At 39.2% G+C, this 17,348-nt stretch overlaps 1 protein-coding gene across 1 annotated transcript; it reads left to right on the forward strand.

Moving 5' to 3' along the window:
* The first annotated feature begins 3,556 nt into the window (after window positions 1–3,556).
* On the forward strand, window positions 3,557–14,139 carry LOC109044601 (probable cytochrome P450 6a13). The gene is given in 7 exon segments (XM_019062421.2): window positions 3,557–3,711; window positions 5,731–6,216; window positions 7,970–8,091; window positions 8,094–8,381; window positions 9,910–10,137; window positions 11,408–11,659; window positions 13,839–14,139. Coding segments are annotated over 6 exon segments (1,521 nt in total). The 5' UTR covers window positions 3,557–3,711; window positions 5,731–5,752; the 3' UTR covers window positions 14,006–14,139.
* The last annotated feature ends 3,209 nt before the right edge of the window (window positions 14,140–17,348 follow it).

The raw sequence follows: 17,348 nt of genomic DNA on the forward strand, positions 1-17,348 counted from the left end.
CTGGGATATGAAAATGTTAAGGTACAGTTCGTTTGTAGTATCTTCTGAATTGAAGGGGCTATGTAATTTTGTGTTGACATCTCTTTTTTAACATTTTTAATTATTTTCTTTGCATACAAGAAAGCTGTTATGTACCAATTATTTATTTTCGTTGGATTATATATGGTTTTCGGAAGTTAACGCATTTAAGTTTCAGGTTCGCTTTTTCGGCGTAAAGTATACATAAGGTGTCCCAAAAGCACCGGGACTTGTTCTGTAACTTCGAAAGTAAGATAGATACAGACATGATCTTGATCTCATTTTAAAGATCAACTCAATACCTATCGATTAAAACCAAGATCAGCTCAATCGGATAAAAATTGACCGAGTAATGGCAATTTGAAATCAGTGAGGAAAGTTTACCCCTACGGTTTTTAAGGAAGATTCTTCATCGCCGTGAATCGAAAAATCGGCCAGTAAAGTGATGCTTATTGTGTTTTTTGATTTTCGAGGGGTCATTTATCAACATTTTGTCAGTCTGGGAGGGGGGGGGGGGAATTGGGAGTTTATGCCGATGATACGCTCGTGCTAGCAGCGTCGAAAAGTTACAGGGAGGCTCGTTTTAATGCTCAATCCCACCTAAATAGGATTAATAAATGGACTAACAAAGATAAAACAAAACTAAATGCGTCTAAGTTGGTAGAAATTGTGTTCACCAACAGACCTTTTGTTCACATTCCTCTTCATTTAGGAAATTCTGAATTTCCTCGCGACACAGTCGCCCGTTATTTAGGCCTCCATCTGGATTCCAGGCTCAAATGGGGTGCACACATAAAGAAAAAAGTCGAACAATTAAGACTTAAATTTCACGATATGCAGTGGCTGATAGGCCGCAAATCCAAGTTACCCTTAGAAACCAAAGTGCTCCTCTACAAGTCAATGTTGAGACCGGTTTGGAGTTATGGATGCCAGTTGTGGGGCTGCGCATCCAAATCTAACATTAAAAAGATAGAAATCGTCCAAATGAAAATTTTACGAAGCATTTCAAAAGCCAGATGGTATGAGAGAAACGTGGATATTCGCGCTGATCTCAACATTGACTCTGTAGAGTACTACATAACAAAAATGTATAACTCTTATGAAAATAGGTTGCATTGGCACCCCAATCCTGAAGCGCTCGTACTTCTCGAAAAAGACCGATGCATCCGAAGATTAAAACGTCGTAAACCCCACGAGCTTGGAATCCAGGGGTTCTCAAAATTTTCCATCTTTTAAATCAATGAGCCTCCTTGCGCTTTTCGAACGCAATTAGGGGTTCTTGGGTCTTTGACCGATCTCGGTCTCCCACCGTCCAAGTTAAATCAAAAAGACGCATTTTTACTCTAAAGAAAAATTGTTTTTATTTTTCTCCTCACTACAAAGAGGGTGTATATCATATATTAATTTGTTTTAATATATTCCTAGTTACTTAGCTAAAACAAATATTCGTAACATAGTATAAGTTTATCTTATAAGTTAAATTTAAGTTTTTTACAGATGTATCAACATCTAAAAACCATCCTGTACATATTATATTTTGTGCAAATAAAAAAAAAAAAAAAAATATCAACATTTTGTACCATCAAACACAACAGTTGACAGTGCGTATTATTGCAAAGTACTAAAGGAGTTGAGAATGCACATTTCCCGGAAACGGTCGGACTTGAACGCTTCGTGGATACTCCATCAAGACAATGCGCGGCCTCACACATCGAGCTTAACACGTGAATTTATGAGTAAAAATGGAGTTGAAACAATCCCTCATCCCCCTTATAGCCCTGACTTGGCTCCATGTGATTTTTGGATGTTTCCTACGCTTAAAAAGGAGCTTCGCGGACGAAGATTCGTATCGAAGACCGAAATCCAGAATGCAATTCAAAACTTCTTCAACTCCATCCCAGAGGAAGAATTCAGGAAAACAACGTTGGATAAGTGGCAAGAGCGCATGAAAAAGTGCATCCGGTTTGATGGACGGTACTTTGAAAAGCAAAAGGAAGTTATGGAAGATTCGGAGGAAAGTGGATACGAATATTAACTTTTTGAATTCTGGTAAGGGAAAAATCTTCCTAAAAACCGTAGGGGTAAACTTTCCTCACTGATTTCAAATTGCCATAACTCGGTAAATTTTTATCCGATTGAGCTGATCTTGGTTTTAATCGATAGGTATTGAGTTGATCTTTAAAATGAAACCAATCATGTCTGTATCTATCATACTTTTGAAGTTACAGAACCAGTCCCGGTACTTTTGGGACACCCTACGTATGATATGTTTACTCTACACATATGCCCGAATACGCATCATAAGGGACCTATGTGCTTCCTAAGTTGCCAAGTATTAATTATTGTTAGATGATTGGTCTAAAACATTCAATACAACCAGTAAAAATTAAGTGTCCCCTACGAGATTCGAACCCCCGCTCGCACAAAAGAATGCTATACTACTCGCTCGAGGATGGTGCCGTAGTCATCTGAGCCATATCGTCACACGGAGAAACGGTGAAAAAAGAAAACAGTTAAGTGATCTCGGACGCTGAGCGGGGCTTCACAAAAGAAGTCCTTGAGACTTTGTCCACTGACGTGATATGTCAGGACGGAGTAAGCGCCTTTCTCTGTGAGACATTGTTTGCCTATGCCCCCATGTGTCACAAGGTTCATCTCAACATGCATTTGCTATCGCGGCAGTAAACTGAGGCAATATTTCTGTATTCATGGATTAAATCCATCAATCGAGTTCTGATTTTGGCTCATATATCCGTAACGGGTCCTCCAGAGCAATTTTCCACCGTGTACGATGGTTATTATTTCTTTATATCTATGTTTAAAATTTGAGGTGGGATAATGGCGGCTTCTCAAGAGCAACGAGGTAGGCGATCTTTTGCACCAACGAACAGAAAACTGATGGCGAAAAATAACCAATCGGAACCTCCCAAAAAAAAGAATTTGCCTAAAAACGGAACTTCGTGGCTCTGCGCAGATTTACCAGTCAGACACGACATCTCAAGGTGGAAAAAAACTCGCTGAAAGCGAATTTTAGCAATCAACACAACTTGACGTAGAGACATGATTGGCTAAAAAATACAACGGTTTTTGATACATCGGAAAATCAACCAAAAAAAATCGGAGACTGGGCGATACGCTCAAGGTCGCAGAGGTATAGGGAATCCCATAGCGAAAGCAACGGAACGATTGTAATATCATGGGGAACTCCGTTCACATGACAAAATATGTGTCTCCCGCGCGAGCAGTTTACGGAAATGACAGACCCGCGCCGCAAACCGATGCGCCCGCTTCACATGACTCTCCCCCCGCCGGTAACGTCTCCCGCCCGCGAGAGGTTTACGGAAAGGAACCCATACTTGGGACATGCGCCACGTCCAGCCATTGAGTATTTCTCTTACATCTTGTTTATTTTTATCAGGTTCAAAGTTGTTGAGTCAAATCGACACCACTTTCAGCTCGACTCCAAAAACATCTAAATTTCATCATTTATGAGATTCGATATTTTTACTGATGCTTTTATCATAATGACTATTCTTGGGCTTCAACAGCATCGTGAACTGAGTAGCATAAGGTTTATTAGCGCGATGCGAACGCACTTCAAAACAAGTAGGTACAAGATTCTGGAGTGCGCCATGTGTTAGCGATTGATATATCCCACCATTCAGTCAATTTTCTTCCGCTGCGAAGACGCAAGTAAGTGTTCATAGATAAATCTATGCACCAATTTCTCCGTAATATTGTGCAGAAACTTACAGTTTAATAAGTAGCATCTGTGTTACGAGCAAAACAAATTCATAACTCCACATAAAATAAATTCAGGTAAAGTAAATGGACATTTTTATAAATTTTACTGATTTGAAATATCAAATTTTACTTCCTCTCTGATGATCAAAACATGAATAATTGATATTATGTGTTCAGCAAACTAAAATTTAGCAGCATTCTTCTATTTCCTAATGTACATCGATGGCCATATAGTCGAGGAACTAGATCGAGCAACTCTTATTGTGACGTCATGAGTCTCAATTCATAATTTATATTTTCTGACGACGAAAAAACCAACCAGCCAACAATTTCTCTGTAATTTTTTTATCTTTTCTAAAAAATATTTGTAAAGAGTTTCATAAAATGGTTTTTTCCCCTTAAAATATAAAAAATTATCAACGATTTTAAAATCAAGCGATTAAGATATACAATGTCAAAATGCAGCCACCAAAATGCTCAATCTGTCTGTACCTTTAAAGAATCTTAATTACTTAATAAAACGCCTGCCAGATTGAGCCTAAAGAACTTTCATTTCAGCTAAAGACGCTTTTTGGGCACAGCCCATCTTCAGTTTGTTTGATTCGCTTGCTCCTTAAAAAATGTTTGTACCTAAGCTACAGAAGATTGGCTATATGCCCGAAAGGCATCTTTAGCTAAAATGTAAGTTTTATTACTTAATTAAATATTATTCGGACCTACATACATTCAAGTCGCTTTTACAACGCGCCTGGACGCTCTGCGACACGTAATCGCCATACTCTTGTCTATCGACCCAGAGGTCATCTGGCAAATTGCATCTTTTAATTTCATCTGGATGCCACCTATCTACGATTTTGCTGGACGTCCTCTGCGTCTTCTCCCAGGAGGAACCCAATCCAGTACCTTCTTAGGCAATCTGTCATTCGGCAGATGACAGATTATTTGGACGTACTTACACTAAAAAGACACGGAAAAAACGAGTTCAGGGCTAGTACCTGCGCGGAAGGTCCCAGCCTTAACCGGGTAGGCAAAATTGCTTTACCTCAAACCCCATAGGGGCAGGCCCGGCGGCGCGGGTAGAGCCCAAACCTACCTGCTTCAGGGTTCAGCCCTACTTGGTAAGGGCTGGACCCTGTCCAGTTAGAGCTGGGCCCTACCCGCGCAGGGCCTGCCCCTGCGAGGTGAAGCAATGGGCCTGTTGCAAACTTTTGCTAGAGCAAAAATAAGAGTTGTTTCTTATAGATAATGCCTCAAAAATTACGATGAGCGCATCGGCAAAGTCTGAAATGCACTCATAACTTCACAGTCTGCGTAAGAAATTTGCGCTCCCGAATTTGAGCTTCCCGCTTCAAAAACGATACTACGGCACAGGTGACAATTTTGTAAGAGGAGTCGTTCCATCGTCGGCAATACTCATCATGGCCGACGCCAATCCGCCAAAACCAGGCCAAAACACGTGTGATGGGACGAGATAACACCTGAACTGAATTAGATCAGATAACAATCGGCGTGTTAACGTTCATATTTTCCACGCCCGAATTGATTGACCTTGAACTCTCTTCGAATTACGCGCGGAACTGCGCGCAAGCGTCGGCCATGATGAATATCGCCGACGATGGAGCGACTCCTCTAGCAAAATGTTCACCTGTGCCGTAGTATCGTTTTTGAAGCGGGAAGCTCAAAAAAACGCAAATTTCTTACGCAGATTGTGAAGTTATGAGTGCATTTCAGACTTTGCCGATGCGCTCATCATGATTTTTGAGGCATTATCTATAAGAAACAACTCTTATTTTTGCTCTAGCAAAAGTTTGCAACAGGCCCATTCTAGGGCCCAGCCTTAATCTCGTTTTTTCAGTGGAACTATATTGCACGCAAAACCTAGTTCCTTTTAGCATAAATACGTCCGTTTGCAAGGTTATGGCTCTCTAAATCAGTTATGTATTTTATTTCATTTTATTTTATTTCCAGCTATCTTCTTCAGGCACTCAGCATGGATCTGCCCATCTCACTGAACTCGGCACTAGTGCTGACGACGGCCTCTCTCTTGGCTTGGCTATGGGTGCGCGAGAAACTCAGCTACTGGTCCAAGCGGGGCGTCCCTTTCGTTTCCCCCTGGAGGTGCCTCGTGGCCACTCTAGCTTTCACGATCAAACGGAAACCCTTCTACGAGATCTTCCTGGAGCAGTACGAGGCCCTGCGAGGCCACCCGTACGGCGGCACCTTCCAGCTCCTCAACCCTGCTGTCATCCTCCGGGACCCAACAATGATCAAGGAGTGGCTCGTCAAGGGCTTCAACAACTTCCACGACCGCGGCCCGGAACCGGACGAGAAGGTGGACAAGCTCAGCGGGAACCTCTTCCAGCTCACCGGCGAGAAGTGGCGCGTCGTTCGGCAGAAACTCGCTCCCGTCTTCAGCTCCGCCAAGCTTAGGATAATGTTTCACACTTTGAAAGGGTATGCATAAAAAATTGCCGTGTTCATGATTCCCTTTAAAGTTCTATGTGGAAAGAGCACGGGCATGTGTAATTTTGAAGTTGGATCGTGCTGCCGTGCTCAGGAAAAACGCCGTATGAACATCCGAGAGTTGCCAAATTTCCTTCAGACAAATTCTCATTTTAAAGAAAGTTAGAGATTTTCAGATATTTCAAATTAAATTGCGTACAAAATTGTCTGAAAATTTTGGAAAATAATATTCACAATTTTTCGAGTAAATTTGGTTTTTATCGGAAGAAGCTTGGCAACGTCTGAAGGCTCATACATCGTTTTTCCTTATAGCACGGCAGTATACGACGCGACGCGTGCGTCTACATCAATCAGTTTGCCAATAAATTAAGTTGCTAACCCATATGTGTCGGTAGAGCTACAATTAATTGGAAATGTCCATAGCATCCAACAAATTGGACGTATTTCTGCCGAACGGAACTATGTGCATTATGACATGAGCCCTGTTATGCATGCATATATCGTCACCTTCCAGGCAAAGTATCACAAGCGCCTTGCGACGTTTAAAAATTTCCGCCGCCATTTTATTTCTTTACTGAGAAGTTGTTGGTTAAATCTGTCTGGAAATTTCACTAAATTTCATCGGCAGCACAAAGAAAATTCAGTGAAATTTTCGGACAGCTTCGTTGAACAATTTCTCTGTAAAAAAATAAAATGGCGGCGGAAATTTTTAAACGTCTCATGGCGCTTGTGATACTTTGCCTGGAAGGTGACGATATTCTTATGGGTCTCAGGGCTCATGTCTTCATGCACATATTTCCGTTTGGCATGAAATAGGTCTAATTGGGGTAGTACCGCACTTTCAGGGGATAACCCCTAACTTGTTTGACCGCATGACACTGAATCTCGAACCGTCGATATATATGTCGCAGGCAAATAGTAAAATCAGGCTTTTTGTCAAATGCCTAGGCAAATAGTAAAATATTCTAATTTAGATTGAAATTCTTATTCTTTTCCTAATTTTAGACAGAATAATGCATTGCTCCTGTCTGAAAAAATTCTCAGTAAAAATTTACATCACACAAGAGTATCTTAAACGATTTTGTGTTCCTGAGCTGACAATTACCTTGAAATTTTTAGCATGTCCTAAAATACAGACTTTTTAAAATTTCAACAGTTAAAAGTATGAGAAGCGGTTGAAGAGGAGGAGCTCAGAAGAGTTCTTAGGTTTGATGAGTTATTTTTCCAAAAATAGGAAAAACTCGTGAGCTCTTCGCCATGAATTCACAAAATTTTGTAGACCGTCAAAATTTAACTGTCTGTCTAGGCATTTGACAAAATGCCTGATTTGACTATTTGCCTGCAACAAATGTATCAAGCCACTACATCAGCGCACTCGTGCGCTCTGCGACTTCCAATCGCCATTGGAACAGACCTTCCCACAGATCTGTAGCTTCTATGTACCACATGTAAAATAAACAACACTGGAAAAAAAACACATTGGATCTAGAGTCCAGACTCTTAAAAACATCGACAAGAAAAAATACTCTCGATTCCATCAGATTTAAGCTTAAATCAAGGACCAATCCTCTTAATTTGAGCGGATTTCCTTTTGATTTAAGCTTAAATCTGATTGAATCAAGAGTCCTTTTTCTTGTCAATGTTTTCAAGAGTCCGGACTCTAGATCCAATGTTTTTTTTTTTTTTTTTTTTTTTTTTTTTTTTTTTTTTTTTCCCAGTGAAATAAATGAATTACTTGTTGCAGATGCGCGGAAGAGCTGAGCGCTCACCTGCGCTCGCGCTGCGGTGCTCGCGGGGAAACGGAACTGGACATCAAGGACCTGGTGGCCAACTACACGATGGACGTGATCGGAGCCGCAGCGATGGGGTCCAATGCAACGCCATCCGGGACCCGGAGAACTGCACGATGAAGGAGGTGGCGCAACGGATGTTCCGCTCCGACTTCCGATTCGCATTCTTCCAGTTCCTCGAGATGGTCCACCCGAAGCTCCCAAGGCTCCTGGGTCTGACGCCGAGGGATAGGATGGTTCAGGACTTCCTCGGCCAGGTCACGAAGGATGCTATGGCCATGAAGCAGCAGGATGCCCACGGGGACAGGAAGGACTTCCTCCAGCTGCTCATGAAGTACAGCCAGGAGGAGGATGGCGATGCCCAAGGTGAGTGGTGAATAACTGTCGTATTCGTCCATTCAAAGACATCGGATCAGTACTGCCGTACTAAGGAAGAACTAGAGTACCTGTATAGCGAGAGTATGGACAGATCGCTTCATGGAGGGCTTAGGGCCCAAAAGTGCAGCCACCCTTCTAACCAACTTCTAACGCACAAAATTTCACTGCCAGTCTGTAGATTCCAATTCTAACGAAGATGGCTAAGAAAGTACATAAATGAGCGTTCTTCCACAAAAATGAGTAAATTTATGCAAAAACTAAGTCAAATACGTGCTTTATAAACGATGGTTCGTAACAGTTGTATTAATAAATCGCTCTGGATAATTGAAATTCATAGGTTGGCTGCATTTCTGGGCCCTAACTTTATTCGCGGAGGCATCGGTGAAGGCCTGATGGATTTTCGGAGTTTCACATCTGTCTATACTCTCACTATACAGGTACTCTAGGAAGAACGCCGTATGAACATTTGAGAGTTGCTAAATTTCCTTCAATTAAGTGTTCATTTTTGAGGAAAGTTATGGATATTCTTCCTTGAAATTTGCAGGGACTTTAGGTGAAATTGCGAAGAAAATAATCTGGAAAATTGGAAGGAAAATATTCATAAGTTTACCAGGAAATTCGTGTTTTATCAAAGGAAATTTGGCAACGCCTGAAGGTTCATACGACGTTTTTCCTTAGCATGGCAGAGTGGGCAAGGCACGAAGTTAAGCTTTTTGGTAAATATTATTTGTCCAAAATTTCACGTGTAACACAATGCGCGGAAAGAGAATTAAATTGCAATTTGATTTCAATAAATTTATAATTTCTTCACCTTTAAATTGCAATATTTTTACATCATTTAGTCGATAATCCGATTTTATACACTCAACACAATGAGCGCTAAGTGTCAGAAAAATGCAATGCGATGAAAAATCGCAACTTATTTTAATTTTGTTGCGATGAGTTCCAATAAATGTGGCCCCTTCAAATAGGAGCTAGGCAACATACACAACACTCAGTGGAATTGCAATATTTTTACAATGTAATTGCTCCTTATTGCAATCTGTGCTACTCGGATCGATGTATGGAAATACGCTGCCGTGCTAAGGAAGAACGTCGAATGAAAATTCGAGAGTTGCCAAATTTCCTTCGATAAAATGTTTATTTTTGAGGAGAGCTATGAATATTTTCCTTGAAATTCTCAGGAGCTTTATGTGAAATTTCGAACCAAATTATCTGAAAAATCGGAAGTAAAATTTTCATTAGTTTACCAGGGAATTCGCGTTTTATCGAAGAAAACTTGGCAACGCCAAAAGGTTCATACGGCGTTTTTTCTTACCACGGCGGTACGGGTCGATTGAGCCCGAAATGGGACTTCGCGTATAAAAATTATTGGGCATCTAAACGCTATATTGGATGAAAAGAATGTTTCTCATTTTATTTCTATTTATTAATGTTATTTTTTTATGTTTTATTATTTTTTATTTTTATAATATAATTATTTATGTTTGTTGTTTCTTATTTTATTATGATGTAGATTCGATTATAACGGAAGGAGTGATAATGGGAGTGATCGCTTCGTTTCTCTCTGCCGGTCTCGAACCTGTGTCGGCCACGGTGACTTTTGCCGCATACGAATTGGCTCACAATCCTTGGGTCCAGGAGAAACTATTCAACGAAATTCAAGCGGTCAAGAAAGAATCCGGTGGGGATATCCAGTTCGATGATCTTAAGAAACTCCATTATTTGGACCAGATCGTCAATGGTGAGCGAAGTCTTGTTTATATGAAGGAGCCAGAGGCGGTTCCAGCAATTTAGCAACACCGGATTTCCTCCATTTAAACTTATTTTAAATTATCGATTCTTTTCGGGGCACATGGCTCCTCCAAGAATCGATACATTTCCATAATGTTGAATGGAGAAAAGACAATGTTGTTGGTTCTATATCCCTTGCTGGTATAGACGTGGCAACGTTGGTTTATAAAAAACAGTGGTGTTGTTTTTTTTTTTTTTTTTTTTTTCAGGGCCCTCGGAAAAAAAGTGCATCGTGCCATAATGACCGTCTCTGCCCTCTATAATGTGGCCAATTTGCTGGATCCGCCAATGCGCAAATCTCAAAATTTTATATAATATCTCTTCGTCCTCTCAAGTTCATTCTGATGAATTTTAAACGGACACTCAAATCCTCAGTTTGCACTTGCATGGCGGAAAATATTAAAACTTGTATACAATTTTTTTTTTTTTTTTTTTTTTTTTTTTTTTTTTTTTTTTTTTACTAAAGAGGGAATATCTTCGAGGGTGGTATCAGTGTCAATTCGGCAAAATGAAGTTATTTAAACGCGAAAACGGGATTTTTCCAGAGAATGCGATGATTTGGGAGACAACTGCGTGTTAATGTCGGCGAGCACAGTTTTTAGGCATGCTATAGTTGCAGATCTATGTATTTTTTTACCTCTGACTTTAAAAATGATATCAGCTCTTTTCTACGAGTAGCATGTGCCGTTGTTTTGAAACATCCCATTCCTCTCAGAGACTAATTTTTAACCAGGAGAACTTTGATTTTCTGGAAGATTCTCACGTGAATGGGAAGGACGGATGAAATTTTTGAATTCACCACTAATTATCCATAAGGATTTTCTTCTTGGATGTAACCATGTAGCATAATCAATGAAGTGAACTTGATGTTGTGCATGATAGTTAATCACAGCATAAAATAATATTAAGATAAAAACAAAGCACCTAACCTTTTCAGCTGTGATCAGAATTGTGAATTTTGTGTGGTCCTAAGTCCCACAGATTTATTTAGGTCGTGGAAGGGACCTAAAATTTCCTGCAACAGAGTTAATCTGCCATCAAAGAGAAGTCCGCCACGGGTTTTAAATGACTTTCAAAGTAAAAAAATTATTCATTTCCATGGAGAGTAATTCTTTAAAATGTATTCTTCTTGTAGCTCATTTATAACGCATTTGAAATGCATATTTTTGCGCTTTCTCAGATAAAAATGTATTTACCTGATGTTTCGTTTTCATGTACAGAAACTCTGAGGAAGTACCCCATTGCTCCGGCTTTGGCGAGAAAATGCACGGAGGCATTCCAAGTTCCTAATTCTAAAATAGTGATAGAGAAAGGCACCTCTCTAATGATCTCAACATGGGGCCTCCACCGTGATCCGGAATATTTCCCCGAGCCAGAAAAATTCGACCCCGAAAGGTTCTCAGAAAAGAATCTTGACAAAATAGTTCCGGGGACGTACTTGCCATTCGGCGAGGGACCTCGATTTTGCATCGGTAAGACTCTAATATTGTCGTTCTTCTCTGTGCGAGGAAAATTCTGCAAAAACTCCAAGGAATTATGTCAATTTGTTCTCCTTTGAAAAAATAACATGGAGGCGGAGATTTTCAGACATCGCAAACAAGATATGTGATTGCGGACTTACGCCGTCGATATGGATCACATACCCAAGGAGATCGAAAACACACTTGTGGCTATAATTTTCCACATATGTGCTTTTCAAGTATCATGCAATCAGGAAACGTTCGGTAGAATGGAGAAAATCTGCGTTTTCTTGACTTGACAGAGCTGAGACCTGCAAATCCCTACCGACAAAGCTCTGATAGTAAATTCAAGGGCTCTCAATGACATCACCCAGTGAGATTTCTTGTAGTGGCTCGATTTATAAAAACGGAAACGATTTCATCTTGAGTATTTCCGTATCATCCCATACCTAAAATTAGTTGCTCGCCCAGAGTACGTAATCACTGTTTATGTTCGAGCACTTGCATCAGCCACTCTCTATGGCTTTTCACTCGGACTTTACAGGACTCTTTTGTAATTGCATCATTGTATCTGCTGTTTCACGACTCTAAAACCCTTTTTGACACCCTTGCTGTTAGGTGACGCCTCACCTATCAGCATGTGTACAAATATTGCTTTCCACAAGTGTTATAATTCGATTTTGATGGCGTGTCGATGACATCAAGACTTGTTTACATCTCCTGTTATCAAATATTTTTTATTCTGATCCCTGGTCAAACTAGTTGTTATAGATTTTTATATTTCTCTTTTTTTTCTTATTTCCGTATTGGAACACATAGTATCAATAGGCCACAAGGGCACTTGTGACCAGTCTGAAATTATTACCCTACAGAATAGCCCTCTTTGAGCCGCATCCAAAGAAATAAAAAAATTAATTGACAAAGAATGTATTTTTGGGAACCAGGGTGAATTTACGCGCTGTAATTTTGAGAGCGTTTGAAGAATGGACTAAAATAGAGAGACACCATTTCACTCAGAGGTATCAATTGAGAATTTTAAAATTTGCCTCCTTTTACATGAAATGTGACCTCCAAATAAAGTTTTAAAGCTTCATCAGTATAAGGTTAAGATAAAAAGCAGCATTAATCCTAATGAGACATATAAAGACGGAAAAAAACAAGATCGAAAAACAACTTAATTTTCTCAACTAGACGATTCGTGCGATCATACCGACCACGATATTTTAAACTAGCTGTATAATGACACCGGTCCTGAGCTGTAATCTAGGCTTTAGCTGCAATATGAACCATCGTGCTAAAAATTCGTCACAGTTGCGTTCTCTGAAAGTTGGAGAAAGTGACTTTTTCATCTTTTGATTCCCACATGTATTTATTTTCCGACTGATAATACTGTCATGTTAAGGAAAAACGCTGTATGAGCATTCGAGAGTTGCCAAATTTTCTTCGATAAAATGTTCGATTTTGTGGAAATTCATACATATTTCTCCTTGAAATTTTCAGGTGTTTTAGATTCAATTGTAAACAAATTCGTCTGAAAAATTCGATGTAAAATACTCACAATTTTCTAAGTAAATTCGTTGTATATTGAATGAAACATGGCAACATCTGAAAGCTCATACGGCTTTGTCCTTCCGCGGCAAAATAGCCGAGTCGTCGGCCAAAACTCTCCGGGTTCAATTTTTTTAAAGCCCTCTGCCTCGCATTTCTACTGTATGTATCTAATGTATCTCTATTCAATTAATCATTCATCAAATCTGCCGTACTGAGGAAAAACGCCGTATGAACCTTCAGGCGTTGCCAAATTTCCTTTGATAAAAAACAAATTTCCTACTAAACTCATGAATATTTTTCCCTCAATTTTTTAGATAATTTTGCTCGCAGTGCTCCCAGAAAGTTCTAAAAATTACAAGGAAAAATATTCATACATACATACATACATACATACATTCGAGTCGCTTTACAGCGTGCCCGGGCGCTCTGTGACACCTAATCACCATCCTTGCCTCTCGATCCGGGAAAAATATTCATAACTTTCCTCAAAGACGAGCACTTCATTGAAGGAAACTTGGCAACTCTCAAATGTTCATACGGCATTCCTCCTTAGCACGGCAGAAATGAACACTCGTCGATTCTTTGTCTTTCATCAACTCAAAGCACATCATGATTTAATATTAATAATTTCGTGTTACAGCGCAACGATTGGCTTTGATGGACGTCAAAACAATGCTCGTCACTTTAGTATCAGACTACACACTTCACCCATGCGCCAATACTGTGAAGCGATTTAAAATGGACGTACACTATTTCACTCTGAGTCCAGACGGTGAAGTACGGCTGCGACTTAAAAAACGTAACTGATCTAAAGCGTAGGACGGAACCACAGCCTTATTCCTCTTAAACGCACGCCTTTTAGGTATAGACTTAAGGTGTGATATGTTTATTTGTAAAAATAGTATAGCAATTTGCATTATTCAAATATATTTTTTATGGAATTTTTGTGTTGTTATTAATTAATAAGAGCATTTTGATCAGAAGGTGCCAGTTGCCTGATGATCTCTGGGAGGATAGGGGGTCCTAGGACATTTCGTCAACAATTTTTTGTCCGAGCACTTGTTTTTTCCAGTAGTTCAAATCCACGAGTTTTTTCGGCAGGAGAGTTTCGGTCCACTTACCAATTATTAAGACCCAAAGTTAATTGGGCAACATATAAATACAAACAGCATTTGCTCACGACGTTTTTGGATGAAATGTATAATGTCTTGAAAGAATGAGGGTTTGCTCGTTTTTTGTTTGTTTGGTTGGCCAAACGGAAACAAATATATAATTGAGAATTTTGGCGTCAATTCCAAGAGGGAAAATTCACTAAAACTCTCTACACCTCTTTGGTGCAACAGGACTTAATTATCTTTCAAGAATATCCCATCTTTTTATACCTGAACCAGATGAACCTTTTGATTTTCCTCAGCTAAAGGCTCTTAGATTTTTCCTGTATACGATAAATTCGCGACGGCGCCGGCGTGCCGCGGCGCTTCAAACTACTATTTCGCCATGAAGGTGTTGCACAGTATCATACAAGATTGAAGGCACCCGAACATATCATGATTGATGGCATCTTTCAAAAGCACGAAGTTCCCTCGCAAATTTAATCGAGTGACGACGAAAAAAAGAGAGCTGTAGTCGAAAAACTTGCTAAGTCCTAGTATCTGGATCCAGTAACGTTTAGTATGGTTTTTGAACTTAATTAGAGGAAAAAGTGACTTGATCTAAGCAAAAATATGCTCAAATTTACCGTCGAGAAGATTTTCTTATAAATCCATAAAGAAAATAATGCCTATTTAGAGAAAAAAGGATGCTTAAATAAAAAGAAAAGTCACTTGGATCAAGCAGAAACCCGCTTTCATTCAGCTATTTTATTCCTGATTCAAAATAAAATATTCTTGACGGCATACTCAAGAATGTTTCTGCCTAAATCGAGTCACATTTTTCTCTAATGAAATTCAAAAATTATACTAAACGTTATTAAATACAGATGCCAGGACTAAGTGAGTTTTTTAGATTACCGCTCTCTTTTTGTAACGTAGTATCTTAATTTATTTTGTAAGGAAAGCTCTGTACCCTTAAAGGAAGCTTGTCATTCTTGATACGTTGGAGCGCCTTCAATCTCGTATGTTACTGTGCAACACCTATGTCGCGAAATCGTTGCTTGAAACGCCGCAGCACTCCGCGGCGCGGTAGGCGATCAGCGTGACACGCGCATAGGCGCCTACAAACCTAACAGGGATACTTCACGCATTGCGCAACGCGTGAAGTATCCCGTTAGGTTTGTAGGCGCCAGTGCGCATGTCGCTCTGTGTTAGGCTCTAATTCTTAAACTCGCGGAGTCAGCGTTTTTCAACTCATGATTTTCTTCAACTTCATTAAAACATTATCATACATAAACATCCACATTTAAATTGATGGGGAAAAAATGAATTAAAGGAAAATATAACGTGTTTTGAAAATATTAAGGTGATCCTGTGTCTAATTTAATGATTTCCAAAGCTTTTTAATTTTTCTTTTATATTTTGTGCTTTCACTGTGCTGCAGCGTGGTGTATTCACAACCAAACTCTCAAAATTGGACGTGTTTGACTGTAAAAGATCGATGTAAGAGTGGATTAAAACCAAAAATTGCGCCCTCCTTGGTTTTTTCTCTCTTTTTCATTTTTGTATAGTTCCTTTCAACACAAGTGCGGCTCATTGAGATTGATATCGATGCCATCGCTTGGAATAGGTTTTACAAATATTTTAAAAATATAATGTTTTTAAAATGAAGTAATATTATCATTTGAAAAAATGTATATATACACGGTATATTTTAAATCGACAATTTTAATAAAACCAAATATTCACCGATGAAAATTTGAAAGATGAATCAAAAGAAGAAAGTAACATTTCATTTAAAAAATGAGTTACCATAACAACACCTTCTTCTCTCTTAATTTCTAATTCGATATTGCCAATATAATGTTACATACGGTCTGAAATATAACCTTTGGACCAAGTCACTGTTTCTTAATGTATTTTACGCGTGGACGTAAATTACTGGACTAAACAGGTGCCCGGACAAAAAATCGTTGACGGAAACTTGAAACCTGGCGATTGGGAAGCGCAGAGCGCGAGGCTGCGCTGTGAAAGCCACTTAATGTACATATGTATTTTGTACCAACACTGCTTTCAAACAAAATACTTTGTCATAAATTACGTGACAATGACTCAAAGCAAGGGTCATGCACGGTAAAAATTTGGTGTATTGTGCAAATAGATTACTGATTTCATGTCAAACAATCCAGCAAGTGGTGTACTGCAACAAAATTGAAGATAATAAGTGGAATTTTAAAATTAAAGATGCACACAACTAAATGTTGGTGTTTAATATTGACTGACTTGGTGAATGCCTACTGCAGACTGAGCATATTGATGTATTGCACACAAGAGACGTTAGATATCAAATGACTAGCTGATATAAATCAGTTCTAGTTTGTGATGTTCGGATGGTTTTTCGTATACACAATACCAGTGTCATTGGAGAGAACATCAACTTGGTAGGTGTTTATAACATCATTGAGTAAGCTGGATCGATATTAACAAATCATATTTTCAATTTTAATAATTTATTTTGACAGGAATAAAAATGAGCATGATGACATAAGAATTTGTTTTATTTCTCTTGACATTTTACGCAGTTGCGAAGCGTGAATGATCAATTATTCTCGATATCTCCCAATTTGAAGCTTTGGTAAAATATTGATTATTGTGGTGTTCGTTGCGAACACCCTGTTTATAGGTCCTTTTCCATAAGTTTAAATGGCAGATCAGATCAATCGATACATCTCAAAGCACGCCATGCCACTGATTTTATGGCAATTAATAAACATGTCCGTTTTGGTAGTAAACATGCGCTGACGATTTGAAACCTTTCAATTGAACTGCGTTTTGTACAAATTCAAATAAGTACTTCCATGGATGAGTGAGGAAAGTACTAGTTGCTTCAAAAATGTTATTTCTTCTGCCATATTTCAGTGTATAATGCCATTTTGAGAACACAAATTCATGAACACACCGCGGACATTCGTTGACGTGCTGTTTTGGTACCCACTTTTTTCGACAAATACATCTGTGAAACGTGCAAGGAGTATCCAAGGAAAAAAAGCACATGACTA

Source organism: Bemisia tabaci, chromosome 10 (assembly GCF_918797505.1).
Source record: "Bemisia tabaci chromosome 10, PGI_BMITA_v3".
Lineage (NCBI taxonomy): Eukaryota > Metazoa > Arthropoda > Insecta > Hemiptera > Aleyrodidae > Bemisia > Bemisia tabaci.